Source organism: Ciconia boyciana, chromosome 7 (genome assembly GCF_034638445.1).
Source record: "Ciconia boyciana chromosome 7, ASM3463844v1, whole genome shotgun sequence".
NCBI classification, from domain to species: Eukaryota; Metazoa; Chordata; class Aves; order Ciconiiformes; family Ciconiidae; genus Ciconia; species Ciconia boyciana.
Genome location: NC_132940.1, coordinates 6,344,747 through 6,362,852, shown reverse-complemented (window position 1 = coordinate 6,362,852; position 18,106 = coordinate 6,344,747). Strand labels below are relative to the sequence as shown.

The 18,106-nt window shown below is 61.1% G+C and overlaps 1 protein-coding gene across 2 annotated transcripts; it reads left to right on the top strand.

Annotated features, from left to right (window-relative positions):
• The first annotated feature begins 333 nt into the window (after positions 1–333).
• ACOT11 (acyl-CoA thioesterase 11) lies at positions 334–16,387 on the top strand. Of its 2 annotated transcripts, XM_072868279.1 has the most exons (18): positions 334–456; positions 4,926–5,001; positions 6,522–6,720; positions 7,604–7,673; positions 9,718–9,768; positions 11,023–11,083; positions 11,285–11,386; positions 11,934–12,069; positions 12,368–12,524; positions 12,886–13,005; positions 13,095–13,239; positions 14,189–14,244; positions 14,372–14,438; positions 14,512–14,595; positions 14,707–14,840; positions 15,229–15,360; positions 15,437–15,563; positions 15,667–16,387. In XM_072868279.1, the coding sequence occupies exons 1-18, from the start codon at positions 434–436 to the stop codon at positions 15,811–15,813; spliced, it is 1,887 nt and encodes a 628-aa protein (XP_072724380.1). In that variant the 5' UTR covers positions 334–433; the 3' UTR covers positions 15,814–16,387. The 2 variants fall into 2 exon arrangements, with proteins under 2 accessions (XP_072724380.1, XP_072724381.1); XM_072868280.1 differs by lacking the exon at positions 9,718–9,768 and having other exon boundaries at positions 336–456.
• The last annotated feature ends 1,719 nt before the right edge of the window (positions 16,388–18,106 follow it).

Sequence of the window (18,106 nt, the reverse complement as noted above, 5' to 3'; positions counted from 1 at the left end):
CCCCTCGCTGGGGTGATGGGGGGAGAAGAGGGGAGGGGACCCTGGACCCCATCTTAGGGGCTGCTCGCTGGGGAGAGGTGGAAGGAAACCGGCGGCACCCTGCTCTGCAGAGCTGTTGGCAGCGTGCCGGTGCCTCCCGCCACGCTCCCCGGCTCTGCCACCGGCCCGGTGCGTTCGGTCCTGTGGCAGAGCATGGGCCAACATGCAAACCTCCGGAGCGCCGGCCATTTTCCAGGCAAAAGCAGATTTGCCAAGCGCTACCTTAAGAAAAGTTATGCGTGAGTATATTTAAGGAAGCTGGGGGTGTGCGCTGGCCCCGTCCCAGGGCCCTGCGCCAGCCCTGGCCTCGACGCCCGCGCTTGGTGCCGGCCGCGCACGCAGGTGTCCGGACACTTCTCCTCCGAGCCAGCCATCGCCTCGCCGCCACCCGCAAATGCTCAGCTTCTTCTGGCTGAGGTGAGGGCTGGGGGGGTGCTGGGGACGATGGAGACAAGGTGGGGGGACCCCGGGGCTGGGTGAGCGGGAGCCAGAGCCCGGCGCTGCTGCGGAGACTTCCACGCCCGGCGGTGGAGCGGTGGCTTGTGCTGGCTTGCGTCGGCGCTGGATGACTCTTCCGGGAGGAGCATGGGGGGTGAAAGCCCCTTGTGCCCCCCCTGCTCGCCCGGGTGATGCCATCTTGCCCTTGGGGTTTGCAGCGAGCCGTCCTGCAGCTCCGTTGTGGTCAGCACTGGTGGCTCGCCGAGGGGGACGTGGCACCGTGGCTGCAATGGGGACAGCGGGTGAGAGCCAGCAACACCGAGCCCCCCCCGCCCCATGTCTTTCTGGGTGTGCCGGGAGGGATGCCGAGGGGGGGGTTGGCTTGAATCAGCCTTTTTTCACTTAAAAGGGAGGCAGATATTTGGGAAGTGTGGGCACAGGGCTGCTGGGAATGCTGGCGTTGTGGGGAGGGCAGAGGGATGCACCGGGGCTGGCTGGGGCAGTGTGGGTGGCCGGATGGGGTGGGTGGCATGATGCCGTGGTGGTCTCCACCTGGTGGTCTCCACCCTGGTGGTCTCGATTGAAGTGGTCTCAACTGTGGTGGTTTTGACCGTGGTGGTCTCGACCGTGGTGACCACCACGGTCGAGACCACCGTAGTTGAGACCACCAGGGTGGAGGCCACCGCAGTCAAGACCATGAAGGTGGAGACCACTGCACCATCATGGCCTCCACTGTGGTGGCCTCCACCCTGGTGGTCTCAACCGCGGTGGTCTCGACCACGGTGATCTCCCCTATGGTGCTCTCCAGCTTGGTGGGCTTGACCATGGTGGTCTCAACTGCAGTCATCTCGACGCTACGGCAGTTTCCTCCCTGGGGAGGCCGTGGGCAGCAGGGCAAAGGTGCCTGGGCTGGCTGATGCTGTTGGGCGTCCCCACGCTTGTGAATTTTGGCCCCGGAGGTGTTTGCAGCCGTAACGGGGTGACACGTGGCTTTGCTCCCCCCGGGGCTGGAGGCAGCAGTGCCAGGGGACCTTTGTCCCCAGGACGCTCCTTGGGGATACTTTGCCCCCATGCTGGCAAACCAGTGCCAACCTCCTCGGGAGCCTCCCAGGAGCCGCAGAGAGTGGCTGGGCAGGGGCAGGGATGGGGCTGGGGGCTGCGGACACAGCCAGGGCTGGCGATGCTTCACCCAGCGTTGAACCAAGTGGTGGAGAGGGATGCGAGGGGGCTGGAGGGGTCCCCGCTGCGCTCGCCCCGAGTGAAGGCTTCTGCTGCCAGCAGATGTAAAACCGGTGGCTCCTTGTGAAGGGGACCGTCCTCATGACCCGCCGCTGCCTTTGGCCCTCGGTTTGCACTTTCCTGGCCCCATGCCTTGCTTTGCTCCATGAAACCCTAAGGAAAGCATGACGTGGGGTCCCAAAAATACTACTCACAGGGCAACCTGGCCTTCCTTCTGGGCCCGCCACCCTGCTGAGACCTGCCACAGGGAGCTACCGTGTCTCCTCACCATGCTGTGATCCGGTGATTCGGTCCCTCTCGTCCTAGCGGGGCCACCACCCTGACAGCCCTGCAAAAAAGCCGGCACCCCATACCCCGCACCCGAGCAAGCGCTGCGGGTCTCATCCTGGGGACCCTGCTCCATCCCCATGGGCATGGGGTGATGGAGCTGAGCCGGGCTGGGCGTCTCCACCGCCGCTTGCTGGTGGGGGTCCCGCTGGAGGGGACATCTCCCCTTGCACAAGACCTGCCCGTCCTGTCCCCAGGAGCACTGTGGCTTTGCCGCTGTCAGCAGTGGGACTGGTGGGCTGGGTCTTGGGGGAAGAAGAGCCCTTGCTGCCCTGTCGAGATGGCAGAATTTCCTGAAGTAGGTCAGGTTAATTTTTTACCGCGTGCAGATTTGCTTGTTACCATGGATATTACTCAATTATACACCAATAATCCCCCATGAGAACTTCCTTGTCGCCACTTTCCTCCCCCCCTCACCACCCCTTTTTTTCTTTAAATATTCCCAGGGAGGGGTAAGGATACGCCAAGGGGCTGGGGTAGGGGTAGGAGACCAGACCCAGGCGAGGGAAAACAGGGGTTAGGCGTTCAGGAGGCGGCGGTGGGGCGGTGGGAGAGCTCTGGAGGGCAGGTGGGGACGGCTCAAGGCGTGGGGCTGCCCCACTCTGCCCAGAGCCCCCTGCAGCCCAGCACCTGGGACCCCCGCCCCGGCTTCACCCTTGTCCCTCCCTCCCATCCGCTGCTTGGGGGTGGCTGAACCGAACACCCCGCTTCCAGCGGGGTCCTGCATCCCCGCCTGGCAGTGTCCCAGGGGCTGTGGGACCTGAGGGGGTTTTACAATGGAGGCTCCCCCGGGCTGATGGTCCCCCAGTGATTTTCCAAGAGGCCAGCACCCAATTTGGCAGCAGACACTATTGCTGGAGCTTGTGGGTACTTTGGTGCTGCAGGACACCCCCCTGCTGGGATATGGGAGAGAAGTGGGGTGCCGCGGGGTCCCTCTCCCCCATATTTGCGGAGCTGTTGGGCTGTCTCCCCCTCCGTGCCGCCCCCCCCGGTTTGCTCTGCGGGCTCCTTACGCCTTCAGCAGTGCAGGAAGCGAGCGTGGCAGGAGGCATGAAAAATATTCTGCTGGAAGGTCTTTTTTTTCTAATGCAAACTTTTTTTTTTGGGTCGAAGTGGGTCACTCGAGGGGTGACAGAGTAAGAGCATCATCGCCTGGGTACTGCATCCTGTTGCCATGGTGACCCGAGGGCTGCATCAGTCAACAGCTTTAAAAATGTGACAGCTGAGTGAGGCTGAAGATTTTAATGAGGACAGACACTTGCTCGCTTAGTTTCGATAACCGAATACTCTATAAATACCCGCCAGCTGAATGGTTCCGGGTCTCTGGAGCGTGTTTGCAATGTGCGGCCGGGCGCTCCCCTTCCCCGGGCAGAGCCCTGCGCTCCAGGGTGGGAGCGTGGGCTGGGGCCGCCTTGGAAATAGCGGGGGGGACGGATGCAAACCAGACGGCTCTTTTTTTTCCCCCCTCCTGCTAACCCAACCCAGGGGACAAGGTGACACGATTGCAGAGCCAAGAGCAGGTTCGGGTTTCCGAGGTACGGCCCCAGCCGCGTGCCCTCCGGCGTTGGCTGCTGCGGCTGTGGAGTGTGATGGGGCCACCCCCGGCCACCGCCACCGTCTTGTGCCTGCAATAAAGCAAACCCGGGGAGCAAACCCAGCTTGCTAAACAGGAGAGTAACTCTTGCACCAGCGTCTTGCAGGGGTGGGTGAGCTGTAAGCAAGCTCCCAAGCCTCAATGGCAAGCCTGGAGAAGCCGTGGGGCTGGGGAAAGCAAAGCCTGGTGCCACTGAGGCAGGGGTGGGAGGCTTTGAAAGGCTCAGCAGTGCTGCTTGCATCCATAGGTGCTCTGAGCAACCTCATTTCACACCAACCACAACGGGTGCGTGCCATGCAATGCCCCAACGCCGGCTCCCGCGAAGGGCTGACGGTGCAGGAGGCAAATCTGCAGCTTCCACTTTTTTGACCCCGTGCCAAAATCGGTCGGTCCCACGCCTTGGGGAAGGAGCTGCCGCCTCCGGCAGCCTGGCTGAACCCGTGCAGGAGCAGGGATGTTTGCTGGAACAGCTGAGGGCACGCCAAGGGCCTGTCGGTGTTGTGTTTAAAAGCAAACTGTAAATACAAAGCATCTTCACTTGTTTTTGCTGCAGTTCCCACGCTGCCTTTCTGTGCAATGCCACCACCGTGTCTGGCCGGGACCCGGGCGCAGTGCATGTAGCCAGGGAGCCCGCGTGCACCCAAGGGCACACGATGCCCTTGGGAGATGCCAGGGCTTCGCAGGGCAGAGGGGCCGGTGCAGGGCACAGCGGCGTTGCCTGCGACGGGCGCTTCCCATTTGCTGCCCTCCGGTACCACCCGCACACAGCATGAGTCCTGCCCGCTGCCAAAAATATGCTCCTGGCTGTCTTGTGACCGCGGCGGTGTCACCGCACCGGCTGGGGGAGCTTGAAGACACAGCCCTCTGTCACATGTAGCAACGTGGAAAGTATTGACACAGCGTCACCGACCGAGGGATGGGCCACGGCACCGCGCCCTGGGCTCGGTCCAGCACCCCAAAATAGCTGGGAGCCTTTCCATCACAGCCGGCAAGCGCTGGACCTGACCCCCGAGGAACGGCAGGTGCCAGCCCCTGGTCTGCCCTTCTCTGTTTCGGCTCTGGCAGCCCCTCCGATAGGTGCTGGTGAGGGGCTGGTGGCATGGGGACGTCAGCATGGGGCACGGGGACAGGGTGTGACAACCTGCCGTGCAGGCGGCTGTGGCAGACGGCGGCTCTGTGGCACCCGCCACGCACGCTGCCTCGTCCCTGCTGGGGGACAGCCACGGGCATCCTCCTCTCCCGGCTCTGCCGGTCCTGCTGTAACCAGAGCCGCTGTTCTCCTTTCCAGGTGTCTCTTAAAAATGGTCAAGGGGAATATTGTAGTTCCTGAAGAGATCTTGAGCTTCTGTTGCAATGGCCTCCAGGTACCCCCATGCCGTGCAACTAACCCCGGGGCTCCCCGCCGTGCCGGTGGCTACTAACCAAGGCTGTGACGGGCAGATGCCACCCCGTGCCACGAGCCGCTCCCAGCCCCGCACTGGCTCTGCCTGCATCTGCTTCCCGTGTGTTCCCCATCAGCATCCCCAGCCTCTTGCTGGCTACCACGGGGTCGGGGCTATTCCCACGGGTTGCCGGCTTTGTCCCTAAAATTTAGAAACAGCAAGTGCCAGGAAAATGAACGGTGGGAGCTCCGGCCAGGCTGCTCGCTTTGCAGCAGGCAGCTTTGGAGCTCTTTGCATTGCTGGCTCGTGCCCCGGAGCCTTCTGGCTTCCTGAAATAGCTCCGTGGTACTCGTGTGGGGACCTCGGCGCACTGGGAAACAGCCCGGGAGGTTCGCAAAGGGGTTCGGAGCCCGCTGGAGGGGCTCTGGCAGCTGGGGGTCCATTTCACGATGGGATGGGAGGGCTCTCTGTCATAGGCTTGGCTTGCCGCGTTTGCCGCCGTCTCTGCTAAGCCAAGGTTTGTGCCGTTCCTGGGATGCCGTGTACCAGTAGCTATGGAAACAGAGGTTAGACCCGCTAGAGAAAAAAATGCTATTCCAAGAGGCGGTGAGCCTGGGGTAGGGAAAGCTTCATTTTCCAGCATAAACCCATCTTTAAAAGAAGCTGGGCAAACCAAAGGGCAAAGAAGCTACTGCAGCGGGGCTCTCCCAACAAGTGCTGTAAACAGGAGCCACAGTGGCAGCAGAAAGCGGAAGGAAGGGATGCAACTAAGCCCAGATGGCTCCTTGTGTCTCCCCAATTACTCACCAGGCTGAGTTCACCCCTTGTGTAACGTGGCTCACTTGAGATCTAATCAGCTATTTTTTTTTTGGCGGCACAGTCGCAATACCAGCTTCTCTCTTCCAACCCACCTCCCGCCGGTGCGGCAGGCAGGAGGGGCTCTGTGCCCAGCAAACTGCGAAGCCCATAAGGACTGTATTTAACTGCGCAAACAACCCCAAACCCAGGATGCTTTCCCTCCCTCTGCTTGTACCAGCCAGGAAAAACTGCTTTCGGTGTTTCCTTTGGCAAAGGGGGGTGTTGGTGGAAGGTGTGGAGCGTGACTGCCTGCCCGGCCCTGGGTGCAAGCCCTGGGAGCGCAAAACCACCCTTTGCTGTGGCACCCTAAAAACGAAGCTGTTGGGGAGGAAAATTCCTTCCCAGAAAACTGATTGACTTTGGGAGGGGGTTTTGCACGGTTTTCGGGAGGAAGCAGCTGGGTTGGGTGATAAATGGCCTGGAAACCTGCAGTGATCACCCACGGAGCTCTTTTTAGAGGGTTTTTTTTCCTTTTGGCTGCAGGCATCATGTCTTTTGCAAGGGCTGGGTGGGTTTTGGTGGTGCCCAGGGCTGTGAAGGGCTGGGGTCCCACTGGCTCTGTGTGGGGAGGGGGCTGCTTGGGTCACCGTTTTCTTGGAGGATTTTCCTCCCTTTTGGGTAAACAGAGCTCTCGTCCCCCGCAGGGCTCGACCTCTCCGCCGCGTGCCCAGGAGCCAGGGGAGCGGGAGGAGGTGCCGGGGGCCATGGCGAGCCCCTCGCCCGCCCGCAACCCCACCGAGGTGCAGATGAGCCAGCTGGTGCTGCCCTGCCACACCAACCACCGCGGCGAGCTCAGCACCGGCCAGCTGCTCAAGTGGATCGACACAGCCGCCTGCCTCTCCGGTAAGCCATCCCCTCCCACTGGAGCCATCGTCCCAGCGGGCCCGGAGGGAAGGGACCTGGTGGTGTCCCCAGGAGCCAGCTCATCGGCGGCATGCCTGGCGGTCCAGCACCCTGACGCCAGCTGGGGACCTGCGTCATGCCATTTTGCTGAGTAATTAGAGAGTGAACGGGAACAGGACGAGAGGGGGAGGCTGCATGCGCTGCAGCACGCACGCTTGCTCGGGGACAGATCAAAATCGACATCTGCTTCTTCCCAAACACTGCCCTTTTCCTTGCCTGGTGCGCAGGGCACGGTGAGACCCGGCTGGTGATGTCCCCGGCATCCCGGCAGCTGCTGGAGAGCTCTGCCGGATGGGGCTGAGCTACTACGTTCAGCAAGAAGCTCACCGTGCCAAGTGCGCTGTGGGTCGCCAAGCACGGGGAAAGGAAAACGGGTGCAATATTGCAGTTTGATGAGGTTCCCAGGGCAATTTTACAGTTTGAGGTTCCCGGAGTCCCAAGGGAAAGCCGGAACGGCAAGACGGCTTTAAAATACTTGCTGCGTACGGGGAGATGATATCAGCTGCCCGTGCATCCCGGCAGTGGCTGAAAGCATAGAGGGAAGGCAAACATCAGGGCAGCGTGCCTCCTAGTTACAACACACCCTCCAAACCCCAAAAACATCTGCAAACCCACGCTGCTATGGGGTGGAGAAACCCCAAACCTTGCTCTCGTCCCCTGCAGATGGGGCAGGCAGGCACAAGCAGGGAAGGGGATGCCAGCCGGGGTTTCACCAGTGTCACCAGCCCCGAGGCAGCGGCTGCGGGGCTGCGGGGCGCGTGTGCCCCTCGCACTCTCGGCGTGTTGCTGCAGGTAGCCGATGCAGTTTGTTTTTCCTTTGCAGCTGAGAGACATGCCGGCTGCCCGTGCGTCACGGCTTCCATGGATGATATCTATTTTGAGCATACCATTAGGTAAATACTCCGCTCTCCAGTGGGGCACGCATGGGGGAGGCAGATGGGTTTTACCCGGGTGCAACGTGAACGGTGGGGCTGGAGCTGGGACAGGGAGCAGCGTGTTTGGGAGGGGAGGAGATGCGGTGGCAGTGCCAGGCTCGCGGGGCAGCCAGGGATTGAGGCTCTGGCTCCGCTGTGGGGCTGCGGACTGACTGTCTGCTCTGATTTATCTGCTGTCTGGTCGCTCGGGGAGCTCCTGCTGAGCTGGCTTCCCGGTATTTCCCCTGACCCCAGCTCCTCCCTGGCTTTGTTCAAGAAACAACTCTGACTTAGTGCTCTGGAAAACTTGAATCTTGCAAATCGTGCCTCTGTAGTGGCCGGGTGGGTGGCTGGTGGGGGGGGGGCTCACCCACACACCCACCCACTGGGTGCTGGGGGAAGTGGGACCTCCCTGCACATTGCTTTGTGAGATGCACCGGGCTGAGCTTTGCCTGGCGAAAATCCTCTCGCAAGATTGTCCTGGCAGCCCTCGGGTGCTGCCCTTGCGGAGGTGCCCACCCCGATGCATGCAGCCCCTCGGCTGCCGTGTTGCAGGGGACAATGTTTCTCCTAACCTGAGGGTGTTGGGGTACAGAGGGGACACGCACCCTCCCAGGGGTCTGCCCTCATCCGCCGCAGGCTCCTGGTATCGAGACCATTCCTACCAGGCATAGATCTTACATGCCCAAGGTGGTCTCCTCCCTTACCACCCGTGGTAAGCCCAGGTGCTGCCACCCACCTTTACTCATACCCCCCGTGCAGGGGGATGCCCATCTGCTCACCCCCCGGGTGCCATCTCGGGGGGCTCAGCGGGTGTTTTGGAGCCGGGTTTTGGTGCACCTATGAAGGTGCCTGCAGGGCCGGATGGCAGAGGTGCCCGTGTGCCAGCAGAGGGGTTTTTGGCACCTCCGTTCCCTGGGGACCTGCTGGCAGAAGGCTGGCGCAGCCGAGCAAGCCGTGCCATATAGGATCCAGGCTGCCTAGCAGCTCCCCACCGTGCAGGTCTGCCCACTGAGGACAGAGACCAGCTGTGGGTGCCCAGGGCTGGCGTTGGGGTCCCAGGCTCTCGGCTGATTTGTTTAGTGCTGGGAAGTCTGACTTGCTCTTGGGTTTCACGGTCATTCCCCAGGAAACATTAAACTCCCTCTTTCTGCATCTCACATCAGATGCTGCGGCGCTGGCGGCTTGGAAAGCCACCGGCAGAGGCTGGGGTGCCCGTCAGGTGGCACCGTCAGGGTCGATGCCCTGCACCAAGCGCGGGTGCCGTGCCCAGCACCGCGTGGCTCCGGCTCCTGGGGCAGCTTTGCCCAGGAAGCTTTTCCCTGTGGGTTTCGGAAGTGGGAGGACAGACCCGAGCCCCGCTCCAGAGCACTAAATCAAGCCCTGCAAGGCATTCGCCCCTCCTCGGGGGTGAGCCGGGCACTGCTCCAAGGGGTCAGGGAATTTGTGCTGCTCCTGGCTCAGATCCTGCTTGCTGTGGTCCAGCTTAATGCTCCGAGTGAGGGGCCTGGCAGGGATTTCCCACGGAGCTGTTGGAAGGCAGAGGAGCTTTGGGCGGCGTGTGCCGGCTGCTGTCCTCTTTGCCCGGCTGCTTGTGCTTTCTGCCGCCCTCCCACTGCGAGGGAGAGACCCCCTTGGGCAGGGAAGGGCTGTGGGTGCTGGGGGGCACAGAGGAGACCCCAAAACATCACTGACTTAAAAACTCACTGTCTGGGCATCGGATGCTCCCCATCCCTCAGCCCTGCCGCGTGGAAGTGCAGCTTCCTGGGAGGATTTCATGTGGGTTTGTATGGCTTTTATGGCACTGGCTTGTGCCGTTTGATAAGGAGAGAGAGGATAAAGCATTTTGGGGGCTGTAATATAGACAGCCGGGGCTGCCAACGCGCCTGCCCAGACCCCTGTCCTTGCAGCACGCCCCTCGCTGCAAACCCAGCCGGAGCATCCGTGCTCCAGCCTCGCTGTGCCACCGCTTCCTTCATCTCTAACCCTCTGCCCCCATCTTGCTTTTTTCTTTTCACACCAGCCAGCTGTATATAAACCCTCCTGGGCAGCGGGACGGGAAGAGCGGTGTCTGGTATGGACGTTTGCAGCCCTAGAGCAGCCGGCCTAACGCAGCGCTGCCGTGAGTTGGGAGCATTAACCCACTGACACGGCACGGCCTGAGAGGTGCACGGAGGCTGCTCACGTAACCCCGCTAACGTTTCGGCATGCTGCGGCAGGTGCGGGGTTGCCGCTGGGCCCGGGGTCAGTGCTGGGGGACGGCCGGAGGCACCGTCCCAACCTCGTGCCACCCCTGCTCCAGCCAGAGCCAACGTGCAAAGCGTGTCGAGTAGCCGAGGTGATTACAGTCGTTTGAAGCCAGAAGTCATGCATGGGGGCAAGGGGGAAGTTGTGGTGCCGAAGCACGCACTGACTCTTCCTCGCTTCTGGTTTTGAGCCCTCTATGGTGCAAACCTGCGGTGGTGGTTATAGGATTTATTTTTTCCACTGAGTTTTCTAGCATTGGTCTGTTTTAGGGGATGAGGAATATTCCTGATTTAATAATGCATTTGGTAAAGACTCTGTTTGCTGTCGGTGTCACCAATAAGCTGCATTCGCTCATTTGGCTGGTACCAGTCTGGAGTAGGTTAGGCTGCAGAGCTGAACCTGTCTGTGTGTTTACTCTGAAGCCTACTGAAGGCCCAGAGGAGAGCTCCTGGACTCTGTGAGCAGCAGTTTGCTGCCAGCAGATGTTTCATGTGCGAGGTGGTGCAAGATGCCCCTGGCTGGATCCTGCCTCCTGCTGTCTCCCAGTATCCCAAGGTGTCTGCCACTGGGAGGCCCTGGAGAGGAGGAGGGACGGGAGCAGTCAAGGTCCTGCAGCTTTGGGGCTGCTGCTGGCCAGGGGCCCGTGGGGAGGCCCCACGGGTGCCCCTGTTGTGCAGGACAGCGCACGCGAGGCTGGAGGGGCCGTTTGCTCTGGCAGGAGCCTGCATGCCCACACGGTGGGGGGTGCCAAGCAAACCTTGGGCACCTCTGCACCCCTCAGGTGTCCCGGCAGCACCCCAGACCTGGGGACCCGTTTGCACACAGATGCTCAGGGGTGACATCTCACCTTCAGGCTGGAAACCCGCGGGTTCCCACGTCTTGGGGGTGGCCGTCCCCATGTCCTGCTGGCCATCCCAGCATGTCCCCACTGTCCCAGGCAGCCGCTACCGCAGCGGGTGGTGAGCCGTAACGCTGTGGCACCTCACTGGGGAGCTGCTCGGTGCCGGCTTGCGTGCTGCATAACCGTGGGCTGTCGTCCCCTGGTAACCCCCGCGCGCTTTCTCCTCTTTCTCTTTTTCAGCGTCGGGCAAGTTGTCAACATCAAAGCCAAAGTGAACCGAGCCTTTAACTCCAGCATGGAGGTTGGTGTGCCACCCCCTGCCCCTATCCCCCTTGCCGTGCGCCCGTCCCCGCCGGCCGTGCGCGCCCAAGTGCGAAATACCCAAATCCTCCCGCGGTTTCCAGCTTTGATTCCACGTGTCGGTCCCCTCCTGCTGTGCTTGGTGGGATGTGGGTCCCCGGGGAGCAGAGCCGGCTCTCAGGGGTGCTGTGCCCTCTCCCAGGTGGGCATCCAGGTGAGCTACGAGGACCTGTGCAGCGGGAAGCACTGCAGCATCTGCAAGGCGTATGCCACCTTCGTGGCGCAGGGTCCCTCCGGCAGCAAGGTGAGCGGTGGCCGGCAGCTGGGGGGGCTCGGTCGGCCCCTGTGCAGGGGCAGCGAGAAAATGGCCTCTCTGGGGAGAGGCGAGCTGGGCTGGGCCCGGCTGCCCATCACCCATGTGCCGTTGCTTCATGGCTATCTGCACACGATCGGGTCGGTGATCCCTTATCCCATGCGTGTGGGGTGCACGGTGGGGTGCTGAGGCTCTCAGCCCTGCTCTGAGCACGGAGGACATCTGCCCACTGCTGCCGTCCCCTCCTCTGTACCCGGGGAGGGCAGGGACATACCTCCCTGCCGGTGCTGTGCTGTGGGACAGCAGCATCGGTGCCCATCGCTGCTGTGTGACACCTCCCAGGGGATCCTTGTCCAGCTGTAGGAGCCATTTGCCCTCTGGCCCCTCCGTGAGCAGCTATCATATAACCCAGGAGGAGCGTGGCTGGCTCCAACACACGCGGTGGGACGTATGGTGCTATAGGAGCACGTGCCGGCGCCCGAAGGAGCCCTGCCTTCTCCCGCAGCGGGACTGCACCCTGCCCATGTCCCCTTTGCAGGTGAAGCTGAAGCCACTGACCCCGCAGACGGAGGAGGAGAAGATAGAGCACAGCATCGCTGCCGAGCGCCGCCGCATGCGGCTGGTCCACAAGGAGACACTCAAGGACCTCCTCACCCACAGCCCCCGTGAAACCGGTACCGTGTCCCGCAGCCTGGGCTTCCAGCCCCAAAATAGCCCCCCGACACCCACCGGTGACATCCTCCTTCCTCGGTGGGATGCTGGGGGGGAAGAGTGGTGATTGCCATGGAGGTTTGGGAATGCCCTGGCCATGGAGGGGTAGGGATCAGCCCCACCATCCTGGACCCCCAGGCCAGGAGGTGGGGGAGGGTTGATGCAGCCATGGGGAGAGGAGGTGAGGGCTGGTGGGGTGCCGGGAGTGGGGGTCCCACCGGCCGGTCGGCACGCTGAACCCTGTTCTCCCCCCCGTGGCAGAGCTGGAGACACGGGACGGCAGTGTGGCAGTGCCGGCGGAGAAGACACGAGTGGAGAGCGTGGAGCTGGTGCTGCCCCCGCACGCCAACCATCAGGGCAACACCTTTGGGGGGCAGATCATGGCCTGGATGGAGAACGTGGCCACCATCGCAGCCAGGTGACCCAACAGGGATTCGGGGGGGGGGATGGCATGCCTGGAGGGGACACACGGCCAGGGCAGCGTCCGGCTGGGTCAGGCCACAGCAGGGTTGTAGGGACCCTCCAAAGGGGTGGTCCCCAGCACATCACCCTTGGGTGATGCCGTACAGGGAGTCCCACGGGTGCATGGTTCTGAAGGACCCCAGAGAAGGGTTCACACTCACCACAGGCTGCTTATTGTCCCTTCTCATAGCTGGTTTTGGTGGTTGAAATCCAGGGGTGACATTTTTGGAGGTCTCCTCGGCTCTGGCTGGGTCGGAGAGGGTAGCGCGGGGTTGCCAGGGTGCCGTGGCCGGGGGTTAACGCCTGTCCCCCTGCAGCCGGCTGTGCCATGCCCACCCCACACTGCAGACCATCGAGATGTTCCACTTTCGGGGACCATCGCAAGTTGGGGACCGCCTGGTGCTCAAAGCCATCGTCAACAACGCCTTCAAAAACAGGTGGGTGCCAGCAGCGGGGGGGTCCCCATCCCACCCTCCCGGTGGCTCTCCGCACCCTCACCCCTTCTTCTCTCCTCCCTCTCCCCCAGCATGGAGGTGGGGGTCTGCGCCGAGGCGTACGGCCAGGAGATGTCCGTCAGCCGAAGGCACATCAACAGCGCCTTCATGACCTTCGTGGTGCTGGACCAGGAGGGCCGGCCCCGCACCCTGCCGATGGTGGCACCCGAGCCGGGGGTAAGGACGGGCAGGGCTGGCTTCTCCCAGCCGCGGCGGCATGGGACCCCCAGGACCCCCCCCACTTAGCCCTGAAAGGCTCTCGGATTCACAGCAAAACAAACGCAGTTTTATGATGATGGAAATGAAATTGCTCGATAGCAAGTGAATTAAATTGATTGCTCAGTATAACTAATAATAAAATAAACCACTTGCCCATGCAGAGATGGAGACATATTAGCCATGCAAGGCTTAAAGAATACTGCCTGCAAGTTCAAGATCATCTTTTCTATAATGTAGAGGAAAGAATGCAAACCTCTTAGGTTGTTTTCACCTTTCAAAGCATCCTAATCCATAATTTGCTTGGATCCAAACATTTAAGAAAATCTGTCACTGCTGTGCGAGCACGGCAGCGAAGCAAACACCCGCGCGTCTCGGGGCACATCGTAGCGTGAGCGAGCGACGGCATCGCTTTCCTCTTGGCTGATCGATGCCCACCTACCTGATTTTTTTGGTGCCTTAAAACTAGGACTCTTCTCCCACCCTGCGGGAGAGCATCACATGGCCGGAGCCTGGGTCCCTGAAACCACTTCTCCGCCTGCTTTAAAGCACTGCGCTATTGCTTTCTTTGAAATAAGCTGCTTTTTTTGGGTTTTATTTCCTGGGAGGGGACATTTGCTCATACTAGGGCACATGATTTGTGTTTCAGTGGCTGTTAGCAGCTCTGTAGCCGCAGCGAGGGTTTTTTCCTAATGTGCCAGTGCCCATCACTTGATCATAGCGCACGGTAGCAATGCTGAAATAGCTCGTGGTTAATCACTAACCACCACTGCCAGCGTAGCCGCGGTGGCAGCCGGCGAGCACAGGGGCTTTTCACTGCTGAACATTTTGCCCGCTCCCAAAAAGATATCTGTTGGTTTTTTTCCCCCTCCTTTTCCTATTAACCTCATGTGCTTTTCCCGTTTATCAGGATGGAGAGAGGAGGTACAGAGAAGCCAGTGCTAGGAAAAAAATTCGGCTGGACCGGTGAGTGGAAAAAGCAAGTGGGATGCGGGGATGGAGAAGGGAGGAGAGGGGGGCTCGGCACTCGGTACAGGGACAGTCTGTGGGTGGTTTGTGTCCCACCATAAGGGAAATTGTTCCTTTCCTGCAGAAAATACGTTGTCTCCTGCAAACAGACCGAGGTGCCCCTCTCCGTGCCCTGGGACCAAAGCAACAAGGTAGGGTGCTGCCCCGCGGGAGCCGCTGCCTCCTGCCCCCCTTCCTGCCCCTGACGTGCTGCCCCTGCCCCAGGTTTATCTGAGCTACAACAACGTCTCTGCGCTGAAGACGCTCGTAGCCAAAGCGAACTGGGCACTCGCCAGAGAAAAGGAAAAGGTACTAAACCCTGCCCCTTCCCCCCGAGCTGCTTCTTGCCCCCAGAGCATGGGCAACCTGCGGGCTCGGCGGTGGTGAAGGCGTCCCAGCCCGTGCCCTGTGCTCCCCGAGGTGCGGATGTACACGCTGGAGGAGGACAAGTTCCTCTCCTTCCGCATCGAGATGTCGGTCCACATCGCCGCCGGCCAAGCCTTCTTCCTGCTCTCTGACCTGCGGCGCCGGCACGAGTGGGACAGCCACTACGCGTGAGTGCTGCGGGGGCTTCGCGGGGGCACCCGCCCCTTACCACATACTTAAATTTAAGGCTCATTGCTTTGGGCTTTTCCTGGGAGCAAACATTTCGCCTCGGAGCCATGATTGCTGCTAGAGATGTTTTGCCGCGCATCCCTGTCCCTGGGAGCACCAGCTCCGCCTGTGGTGATGGCTGCACTTTGCTGCAGAAAACGTCCATTTTGGGTCCCCCAAAATATTTTGGGTACAGCGACGGGCTGTAAATGCCCCCCCCCCAGGCTTGGGGGCCACAGCAGGGTTTCTCTGGGCAGTCCCTTCGGGGGATGGTGCCATCCCTTGCACAGCTGCCCTGCAGCCGGTCTCCGTCTCTCCTGGCGTGACCGGTCCCCTCCTGCCTTGCAGGAGTGCCGAGCTCGTCCAGCAAGTAGACGATGACGACGTGATCTACCACGTGGTGAGCCAGAAGCTCAGCCGCGAGAACAAGCCACAGGACTTCGTCATCCTGGCGTCCCGACGGAAACCCTGCAGCAAGGGGTAACTGTCCCCGGCCCCGACCCCCTGCTACCCACTGGCCGGGCTGCGCCGGCTCACCGGGCTCTCTCCTCCCCAGGGACCCCTATGTGGTGGCCTTTCGGTCGGTGACGCTGCCCACCCACCCCGCCAGCGCCGGCTTCACGCGGGGGGAGACGCTCTGCTCCGGTTTCTGCATTTGGCCGGAGTCGGAGGAGACGAGCAAGGTGGGATGCTGTGGCTGTGCCGTGGGGCCATGCCCCCCGCGCCCCATCGGGGAGGCTTCCCCCTCCGCACGTGCCCCTACTGACCATCTCCTGTGCCCCACAGGTGGCTTACTACAACCAGGCTACGCCGGGGTACCTCAACTACGTCACCACCAACGTGGCGGGACTGTCCTCCAACTTCTGCGCCACCTTCAAAGCCTGCGAGAAGTTCCTGCTGAAGAACAAGGAGGACCTGATCGTGCGGCTGTAGGACCCCTAGAGCCACGGCACCCCTGCTGACAGATGGACAGACAGATGAGGGGGCACCTCCGTGGTGGAAGGGGACATGGGATGGTGGCACCCAGACCCTGCCTCCCCAGGGGGCTTTGGCCGGAGCAAGGTCCCAGGGGCTGGGGTGGAGAGGCATCACTCTACCACCTCCCCCCTTGCACTGATGTGTCATGTCTTTTCTTCTTCTTCCTTTTTTATTATTTAGAAATTTTATAAGCTGATGTACAGGACTTGCTTTTCTAGTTCACTTAATGGTACTTGAACCTTTATATGATCCAAAGTCTTCCTAAAACAGATTTTTTTTTTTTTTTACTATTTCTTTATGGGGGAAACCGATTCCGTTCAAGGCAGCAAAGGGAGAAGGGGGCAGTGATGTGGGGAGGGTGCCAAACCCCTCCCCAGTGCAGGGGCGGCTGGCGGAGCATCCCGCTCCCCCCGCGGCGGCCGGGTGCTGCTCCTCTTCCCCGGGCAGGGCTGGAAAGCAGCTTCTGCTCCCGCCGGGCTGAAATCCCATCCCATGGGGCTGTGGAAGGAGTGGCAATGAAAGTGCATTAAAAGGAAAAAAATATCTCTGTGTGCTCTGGGTGAGTGTCTGCTCCGGGGTTCGCTGTGTCGCTGCCCGGCCAGCGCGCGTGGGGTAGGGGTCCCGCACGGGCAGCACGCCCCAGGCAGATGCCATTTCCCTGGGCGAGGAGGGAGCTGGGGCTGTTCAGGGTCGCCCGCCCCGAGAGCTGCTGCCTGGGGCTCAGGAGGACGCGGGGGTCCTTCCACGCAGGACTGTGCGTTGCGGAAGGGGGGGTCGGTAAGTGCTCCACCACTCGGGTGGCTTTTGGGGGCTGCCCAGAGGCATTGCCAGCACGGCAGGGGCAGCGCGGGCTGGTGCAGACCCGGGGGGCGGCCCCTTGTCCCTGTCCGTTGGGTGCACCAACACCTTGAGTAAACCCCAAACTACCTCAGGGGCACTGAAAAAAGCAAAAAAACCTTGTTTCCCTAAGTCTGAGCAAGGCTGCCGAGGACACGGAGAGTGGTTGCAGGCAGATGCCGAGGCCCAGAGCCTCAAAGGCTTCGATGCCGTCCCTTATTGCCCCAAGCACTAAGGACCTAAGTGCCTCCAGGGGTGTTTCCCCCCCAAGCTGCTTTGATGGCAGCACGGAGCTGTTCCGCAGATGTCTGCAGCAGCAGAGGATGGGGTTAGGACCATGGCGAAGACCTTGCTGCCAACCTCCTTCTCCCCGAGATACTCCGGGAAAAGCCACCAAAATGCAGCATGGGTGACGGTGGAAGTGCTACTCATCCGTCACACCCCAGGGGACGTCTGCCCTCAGCCACAGGCCTGCTGAGAGCCCTCTCCCAGGCTTTCCTGGGTCACGGGGCCAGAGATTTGCCGATGGCATTGGGGTTTTTGAAAAGCTTGCTGCCTGCTGGGAAGGGAATGAGCCCCTTGGGCACACAGAGCTGCGGCACGGCAGGTTTAATGCGGCCCCAGGGCAGCAGCCGTGCCCTCGCCTTTGCTAGAAAAGCCCCGTGCCTTAACCCTGAGCAAGGGTTTTGTGGAGCTTAACCCTGAGCAAGCAACGGTGATGCTGTGCTCGGGGTAAGATGAGGCTGTGGGGTACCAGAAATGAGCACAGGGTCTTTTCCAGGCACCCCGGGTGTTTTCGCAACACCCAGTCCCTAGGAAGGTGCTCTGCCACCCAAGCTCCCCACCCGGTTTATAAGCAGAAGGAGCTGCCTTGCCCCTCTCCTGCGGGCGCCGGCCAGTGGCTCCCACCCCTGGAGACGGCCGCGGCCATAAGCTCCTAATCTCTGCCATATCTCAGATCATAAACATCTCCGTGCAAGGCCTGGCACGGCGCTGCCCCGACCTCCCCCTGCTGCGCTATCGCCACAAGATAAAGCCATCTCAAGCTGAACGTGGTACAAAACATTCAATTTTTATAGAGCCCTCTTATCTCCCGAAACTCGGAGCAATCCTGCCTCTTTATCACCGGCATGTGAGCCATCCTTTCTACTTATCGTTAGAAATTGCTGCTGCTTGATTAAGTGCAGGGAATGATGTATTCGCCTGAACATTAAACTTTAACTGACCTCCCCTTCTCTTTAAGTATTGTGCTTTTTCCTGCTGTGAGGCCAGGGTCAGCCCTCGCCCCGGCCTGGCTGGGTCCCTGGGGGTGGAGGGTGATGGAGCGGGAGCGACGTGGGGGCATGAGAGAGAGCTGCAACAGTGTGAAGCGTCTTGTGGTTTCTGTGCAGGTGGGGAAAAACTGCAGCCC